General features: G+C 40.4%; 2 protein-coding genes across 3 annotated transcripts in view; one reads left to right on the forward strand and one right to left on the reverse strand.

Moving 5' to 3' along the window:
• Positions 1-3,912, forward strand: part of nck1b (NCK adaptor protein 1b) — a 32,060-nt gene extending 28,148 nt beyond the window's left edge. For both annotated transcript variants that reach the window (XM_079259663.1, XM_079259664.1), the window contains one exon: positions 47-3,912. In XM_079259663.1, coding sequence (XP_079115789.1) covers positions 47-247 — 201 coding nt within the window. In that variant the 3' untranslated portion in view covers positions 248-3,912. The remainder of the gene's footprint in view (positions 1-46) is intronic.
• Positions 3,913-4,251: 339 nt separating this feature from the next.
• bdh1 (3-hydroxybutyrate dehydrogenase, type 1) lies at positions 4,252-7,630 on the reverse strand (the record flags this gene model as incomplete). The annotated part of the gene is made up of 5 exons (XM_079259865.1): positions 4,252-5,404; positions 6,436-6,588; positions 6,671-6,812; positions 6,923-7,033; positions 7,418-7,630. 5 exons carry the CDS (start codon positions 7,628-7,630, stop codon positions 4,938-4,940), a joined length of 1,086 nt encoding a protein of 361 aa, XP_079115991.1. The 3' UTR covers positions 4,252-4,937.
• Positions 7,631-8,748: the final 1,118 nt, after the last annotated feature.

Genomic DNA, 8,748 nt, shown 5'->3' on the forward strand with positions numbered 1-8,748 from the left:
GCTGCTCTGAAATTCTGCTAACGTGAATTTTCCTTTTCCTTTTTAGCCAAATGACTTCTCCATCTCCCTGAAGGCGCAGAGCAAGAACAAGCATTTCAAAGTGCAGCTGAAGGAAAACCTTTACTGCATTGGACAGCGCAAGTTCAACTCTATGGAAGAGCTTGTTGAACACTACAAAAAGGCCCCCATCTTTACCAGTGAACAGGGAGACAAACTGTACCTGATCAAGGCTCTGGCTGCGTCCTGATCCATCTCTTTCACATTCACACAAACAAACTTGCACCCCTACACATTTATCGCATCCATATATAATACAGACACTTACAACAGAACACACACACACACACACACACTAATGTTTCAGCTCCAAGCCCGAAGACTTAACACATCATCAGGACTTAAATAGCCCCTTTGTGAGCATTCCAAGAGAAGGTATGGAAAAAATCATGGGAGCTGTGGAGCAGGGAGACGGAAGACTTTGGACCTCTTAAAGTTGACTACAGACCTCTTGGTCGCCTATTTTAAATTATCCAGATGTGTTAGGTCATAAGCAATGCCATGTATTTCCACCTTAATCTATTAGAGTTGCATTTAGTTTTCTTTGTTGATAATATATAATCTTTTTAGCAGTTTCTTTTAAAATGTGACCATTTTTTTAAAAAAAAAACAAAAAAAAAACCCAACAAAAAAACCAAACAAACAAAACCTTAAAGCGAAACTGTACGCAACACATACAGCAGCCATCTGACGGAGACGTGTTCAGATGTTAACCCATTCAGAGGCACGCCTGCAGGTCTACATTTCAGCTCCTTCCTGCATCTGTCTTAATGCATTTCTCATGGTTGTGGACACACTAATCTGCAACTTCTGCTAATCATGAATAAAACTTAAGTGACCAAACTGTATTTATTTACATTTCTGTTAGGATCAACGTTGTCAAGATCGGAATATTAACATTGTGCATCTTTTATTGTACTTTTTCGTTTCCCCTCTTTGTGCTAAATCAAACTAGATTTTCAGCTGTTGTTGTGTGCTGTGTGTCTCACATATTGCTGTATCCACACATCATGTGAATGTTACAAAGCTGAGGTGGGACAGATATTGGGAGCTTTAAATCCCATGACTTTGCATGGATCCATATACACAGGAAAGTGCCCTACCACCCTCACTTAATCTTCCACAAGAGATTGTGACAGTCCAGAATGGTGATGGAGTCTTCCTGCGTCATGTGAAGCGCCACAAAGATTTTCTTTTCTTCCTAGTACCTCCCACTTTCCCCTTTTACAGCACGTTGGCAGCAGCTGATGCAACTTGTCCGTGTTACCAGAGGTGATCATTTTTAGGATGGATGGTGGTTGAGTGACAGGGGAAAAGAAAAAAAAAAGTTCTGTGAAGCTCAGAGAGGAAATGGAGGGCCAGTCCAGGCAGTCCAAAGGATGATGTCACTGCTCCTGACTTAGTGATCACTGGAGGGAATGGAGGAATTGAGGGTCACCCAAAGGTCGAAATTGTGTAGCTGCAAATACATCATGCGAGGGGGACGCCCTCTTCCTTAAACAGGCACAAAGGAGTCTCAGAAAACAATTCCTTATGTCAAAGCTGAGATTAAAGAAACATAATCTGAAGTAGATGTTTGTTTTCTTTGATTTTTGGGCGCCCATTTCCATGACCAATTTATCTGAGAGCAAGTTGAAACGCCTTTTGAAGTCTTCTAGCTTGGAGTAACTCAGTTGGTTTTACCACATGTATAGTCAGTATCAAGAGCGAATACATTACACGGAAATGTTTTCAGTAGCGCACATGCTTTATATTTGCAGCAAAGATCTGGAGGGAGTGAGTATTTGAGCAAAAGAGGACCAAGTTTTTGAATGTTGAGGGGAGGTTAGTACCACTGGCTGCAATCAAAGCTACACTAGCACTGGCAGGGAGCCATTCCTGCAGGGAGAGGAGGATGACGATGATCACGATGCCTACAATAATGACTTCTCCAGCTGTGGCCAGCTGTACCGAAGCACAAAACGAGAAAGGAAGGGATGAGGGATCTTAGCGAGGAGGAAAGGAAAAATAGATTGAGAGAAAAAACAACAAAAAAAGAGCAATGAGTGAGGAAATAGGGAGGAGACTAGGAGAGTGTGTTCTGATAGATAAGTTTACCACGCCCAGGTGGGCTAACACTGATGTATCGTAGCAGAGAATAAAAGATTTTACATTGGCTTTTAAAGGTCAAGTTAATACAAGCATGAGAAAAATAATCAGTCATGCCACAATGAACACAAAACATGGGTGTGAACCTTTTTATTTTCCCCCTCCATTCCCATGGTGATTGACAGTGTGTTACAAAAGAGCTGCTAATGATTCATTACAATGAAATTATTTGCTCTGTTTGATTAAGTTTATAAAAACCTCATTCTACAGTTTGGGGCACGGTTGATATCTTCATTTAGTATGCACAATAACCCAGTGTTTCAAAGCTTGTGATGGAGATTGTAATGATTCTTCATGATTGGGTTTGTAGAAAGGTTTAGTGCCTGCTTTCCTCCCAATATTCTGTCAAGTTTTGTATCTAAGTACACGACTCCCGTTATTACAATCCGATTGCGCTATTATTTCAACTTTGACAACATATATGGGGCAGCGTCTGGATAAAAAGAGTTTATTTCCTGCTGATATTTCCTCTCTGGCTTCCAGCTCTATTGGAACTGCAATATGTTGTAGTATTAAAGTGACAAATGCCAGTATGATGTGCCCCACTTTGAAGGATTTAGGAGATTTTAATGTGCCTTCACAGCTTTTTGGCAACCAAAGGTTTAGTGTCCCCTTTTTTTTTTTCTCTCCTCTTCTATTCTGTGCATAGCATTTCTTTCATCACTGCTGCGTGCTATTTGGTTAAAGCTTTGCATGTGCGTCAGTTGAGTGATTAGTTGGGATGTCTGAACACATCCTTGTAGGAGAGAATATTTCCTCATTTAGAGCTCGCTTTGATGTTGGCTGAAAATGGCATGCTCCCACTTTACTCCTTCATTTCGATCGTGCATAAAAATGCCCTTAATTTGATTTGCATTTAGTTTCAAGTGACCTTACCATAGCTGATATCAAGTATAACTTAAGTGATCAGTGAATGCCTACATGTACAGTATAAAAGTATGTGCTGATGTTCAGTCAAACATAAACCCAGCTGTGATGTAATCATGGCCTGAATCTTTATGTATGAGCACCTCAATTAATGTTATCACATAATGTTGGTTGTGAACCAGACCGTCATGGTTTGTAAAGATATCCTTTTTTTTTTTTTTTTTTTTTTTTTTTTTTTGTATGTAGTGCAAGACATCACTTTTGCAGTTTAGCCACTTAAATGTAAAAAAAAAAAATCTGATAAAATATTTTACTTGATATTCAAATACAGAACTGCAGTATCTCCCTGAATAGGTATCGTTACTGGGATCTTTTTCATGTTACAACAAAGGAGGCTGCATGAGCAGAGCCTTGTAGCTGTACAGAAACTCTTTAAAAAAAAAAAAAAAGACATTGAAGTCAGTTGTGACAGATATTATCAAGATAAAAGCTCATCATTCTGATGGTAAACTACAGTGCAGCTGGAACTTTGTTTCTTAGCTGCTAAACAAGCCTGAGATAACCTTGAATTTTCACATAGATGTCTTGATAATATTCAGAGCAAGTGGCCCGTGTTTAACTTTGGTGCTTTTGTGCTGCTTACATTTCTATGGTGTTCTTTGTCTCACAAAGCTTTTTCTGTATAAGAGTGAAGAAAAACAACAAAAAAAGTCATGCTGTGGAATGATAAAGGCAGTGCTGTGAAAATTTAACGTCTTGCTCTTAATACTGTTTTTATGGAGGGGAGATTGTCTTCAGGTGTAATAATTTAGAATTTTAGAGTGTTCAAAAGATGTAATAAACAGCATAAAAACAGTGGTGTTGTTTTTGTTCTTCATGCTTCAGTGGGTTTCTTCTGGAGTTTTATCTTATAACCAATGCTCTATGGATCAATGTTCTAAGCAAGGTTATTTACAGTTCATACAAATATGAAAAGGACCACATTTGCTGTAATGTTAACATTATGAAGCAACACGAGGCTGCAGATTTGAAGTTTTCTTGGTATATGTGCGCCACCTGGTGGTCACTTTTAGAATTACATTTATAAGCAGTACACCCCAACATAAAAAAAAAAAAATCTTCTAAACAACTCTTTATTCCAAAATTAAAATAAAATGCTCTGTGCAATCTCATGATTCTGTTTACAAAATACATTTCCAGTAAAAGTAAAGTGGTAGATAACCAATCATGACCGTTAATCACATAAAAAGACTAGCGTTGACGTAACATGCTGGATCTCATGGAGAGTGCAGGACAAAAGTGGGTTTGTGTTCTTACATAACTTTGGGGTGAGTCTGGCCAAATTGCACCGCGGCTTTACAGTAGCTGACCGCTGTTTGTTCCCCTTTTTAGCCACAACAGATTAGCGGGAACCTTTCAGCTTCGGTTGTCATGCTAGCGGGGCCCCGGGTGATTCTCATAGGATGAATCATTACAAGTATCACAAAAGAAAAATAGACAGGTATGGGAACAAAGTCCACTGCGAAGGACACATGGAGTATTTATGAGCACGTCACAGCTCTGCTCATACCTATACATCAAAAAGTAGCAGCTACTTAATAAGAGAATATATCTATACAGATAAAATCCTGGTTTGTGACAGACATATGTAAAATGCAATCATTCACTTGCAGTGAAAAAGAAAGGAAAAAAAAAAAAACCATTAGGTTTTAAGGCTTGATCAGTGAATAACTTTTAAGTGCTGAGGAAAACTTGGAGATCATATTAGGTGACAGTCTGCAGATCTGCATCATGCTACCCAGTATATGTTACAACTGATCTGAAGGTGAATTGGGGGGGGGGGTCATACAGGAACCGCATCTCATTTAAAAGTAGAGCAAGTCGGATATGGCGCCAGGCAGGTGGGTCATCAACTGAACTCTGATCCACCAGTGGGGCTCCATGGGGCTATACCGTGTGTAAGGACGCTTTGACATTATGGCATCGGTTATGTCATCCAGAACAGGGGCCACGTCCCTCTGTCCACTGTTACAGTAAGAGCGCATCAGAGACATGAAGTGCTCAAAATGTGTTTTTCCGTAATCCTCCTTCACCTCCTCGGGGGCCTCATTCCACAGCTTATTGGCTGTAGTGGCCACAATGTCACGGGTCAGGATGCCGGTGGCCACGATGAAGTTTCCCGGTTCAATGATGGACACTTTTACTCCCCAGGCCTTCATCTCGTAGCGCAGACAGTCAGAAAAAGCTTCCATACCGTATTTAGATACACAATACGGAGATCGCAGTAGGTTGCCCATCCTTCCGTACATGCTGGCCAGGTTCACAACACGGCCTGTGGGCACACATGACAGGCACCAAACATGAACCCAGGATAAAACATGATCTGTGTCACTCTACACATCGATTACACAAAAAAAGGCAAAATGACAGGTTTTTTTTTTTTTTTGGTTCATCAAGGTGTAAGCATCTATTTGCATTGGATTGCTTCATCGAATTTATCAATTCCAACAGAGTTGACAAAGGTCAGATTGTGTCTTAAGCCCACTGGAGCTGAACGATTACACACTCGTTGGGAGGGGTTTATTATTTTTTTAATAAAGGTTTTCAAGATGGTATGCTCAAGCGACCAGATCTTATTGTGTCATTTCATCTGGGCTACAGCCGCAAAACATTTTCTTTATGAGTTATTAAAACTGAAAGGTGCAAAAATACTACTCTGCTCTTACTTTGCAAGGCAGCACAGTTTTAGCAAGAATTGCTGCAGAATTCCAGGAGAATCCAAGCAGTCTGGGGCCAAAACAAGAAAACTCCTGCAAACCAGTGTCCAGCTCTGTCAGTTATAATGGATGAAGACCAGCAGCTCCTGCTGATCAAACTGTTCCAAACTTTTCGCTGCTCTGACTGGATGAAATTAGCTGGAAATAACAAATTCCATTTCCAAACTGGATAGTGATTCATTTCTTTTTACTGGTTTATCCCATTAACATGTATTTTTTTTCCCCATCATTTCATGTCCACATCTCGTGTTTTCTCACTTATTTGTATCATTGCCAACATTACTGGGAAAGACGGAAATTGTCTTTCAATAACGGGCTTTGTTTTCAGGCTAAGATGTTTCACAGAAGTCATGGGACACTGAGAAGCAAACTAGTTAGCAACATAGTTAAAAAAAAACAAAACAAAGGAATTCTAAGAATCCTTTTAATCCTTCACAAAGAAACTTGAGTCTGAATTTGTTTGTCCCTTTCGGGTTTTTACACTTTGGAGTGGTCATTTTGGACATCCTGTGATGGCATAATGTCCACATCCTTAGTGGATGTTAATATGTAACATACAGTACATGGTGATCTTCCAGTGGTTTACCTTTTGCTCTGCGGATTAACGGAAGAACAGCTTTGGTGACTCTGATGGTGCCCCATAAGTTGACCTCTGACACTTGTTTGTAGGTTTCCATGGAGGTGAATTCTACCTCGCCAAACGTTGACACTCCAGCATTGTTCACCACAGCCCAAAGACCTGGAGGAAAGTAAGCGGCAGAAAGCCGTGTGAATGAAAACATCTCCTTGTCTGAGTTCTGAGACACAGTTGAGCGCTTCACCTCTTTGGGAGTCCTCAAGGTTATCTTTGATGAACGCCACTGCCTTGTTCACCTGCTCATCGCTGCACACATCCAGCTGCACTACCTTCAAACGATCTGAATTAAACTCCTCCAGCTCCTTTGCGCCCTCTCCACCTTGGTCCTGAGGAAGTGTCATGTTTGTGAAAAATGGAAAGATCCTCTGAATTATTCTCAAAACACATACTTGATTAATTGAATAATTTCTACAATAAAACAGAAGCTTCTGTGTACCTTTAGAAAACATCCAGCGAAGACCGTGAAGCCAAGCTTGTGCAGATGTTTAGCGAGCGAGTGACCAAATCCACTGTCACAGCCTGTGATGAACACAGCTTTCCCCTTTACCTGTACAGGGACAACATGCACTCATGCTTTTTCTCATGACTGACACTAATGACCAACATAACTATAATATAAACAAGCGGCATCCATCGGGTCCTCGCCTCATGCCAAACCCTCCACCCGAGTCCTGGTTCTCCTAATGCTACATGTAAAGGGCCCGCAGAGCCAGTTCATTTTAATAGAGAAATCCAATTCACATATTTAGGAAAAAAAACGTGTGTAAACGCCAAGATGGCGGACAGCCCGTTACCATGGCAACATGTGTTTGACTTTTCAGCTCGTCTTGGGATGTTACACATGTGTGCCGAATTTCATAGCCCTTGCTCAAAGTAGACGTTCGTGACCCTCGGGACCCCCCCAAAACACTACATACTTCTTTTACATTACCTCCACAAATCCTCTGGGAAGTCGAGGCGTCGCAATGTACAGCACGAAAACTACATACATCACGACTATGCATTCGGTTACACTCGTCTCTGGTAATCCCAGCATCCTCATGGCTGCGTTCAGGAGAGCTGGTAGTCCAAAACCCAAAACAACGGTCAGGAAAACTGAAAATGATGTCAGAAGTGCAACTCGAAACACGGACTGAGAAGCCATCTTGGCGGAATGGTATGTTTACTTTCCTCTCCAGGCTAAGCAGCCTGCGTCACCCACCAGACTGGGGTCACACCATGCCCCCTTGTCTCACGTCTGAGAAATTACTGTCTTGACAATTTTAACACTTGTGTCGTTTATATAAAACAAGAAAGCAGCAAAAGCAAACAAATACAGCGGTTAATGGTTTATAAGCTGTTAACGATTGTACATGTCTACTTCTGTAACTTTGTTTTCGTCTCGGTCGACAGAATTTATGCAAATAGCTTTTACAGTTAGCCTCGTAGCCATTTCTAGACAATAGCTTTTGTCATATATATACATACAGATAAATATAAAATAAATATAAAATCACGGTGGAGGCGCAATGACTCATTCTTTCGACTTAAACCGGGAATATGGAAACATAGCCGGAAGTAGCAGGATATGAATCATCTTGCTATAAAGCGCGTCTTTGCTTTGAGAATCTTAACGTTATGATCACAAATACACCTTAAAATCCAATTTCCTGTGCAAGTACAGCTTGGCTGTTTGGTGAGATAGTGCCAGCAAACAGACTCGAAAAACCAAGACTGCTTGTCTGAGAGCAGCTCCGACAGGTTTGAAAACTACAGAGGGGGTTTATATATTAGGTTTGAAAATGTTTAATACACTTAAGGCATGCAAACTTTGTCAAGTACTCAACTTTTATAATTTCCTAAATGCACATTTAAGACTAGGTATTTTTCACATGACTACTGGGACGTAGCATGAATTATGCAATAGTTTAAAAACAAAGCCTGAAGGGAATGTTTGCCCCTTGCATGTTCATTGCCAAACGCCACACCCCTTAGAAAGGGAAACTTGCGTACACATTTTGCTGCCAATAAAGTAATTGCTTCTTGCTCGGAGAGATTGTCTACTTTTCTGATGTGAGCCTTTACAAAACGAGCTTAATTTTGGAAGTGCATTTAAAAGTCTTGTTCCAGATGCAATCTCTAACCAGTCAATATTTTTGACATTTAATCCACTATTCCCTCTGAAATATTCTCCATAATGCTGACCGCAACAAGCTCAAAGCAAAAATTTTAAATCAGTGCCGAGTATTTTTTTTTTTTTTTTTTTTTTTTTTTTTTTATTAA

The sequence above is a fragment of the Telmatherina bonti genome (genome assembly GCF_933228915.1).
Source record: "Telmatherina bonti genome assembly, chromosome: 20".
Lineage (NCBI taxonomy): Eukaryota > Metazoa > Chordata > Actinopteri > Atheriniformes > Telmatherinidae > Telmatherina > Telmatherina bonti.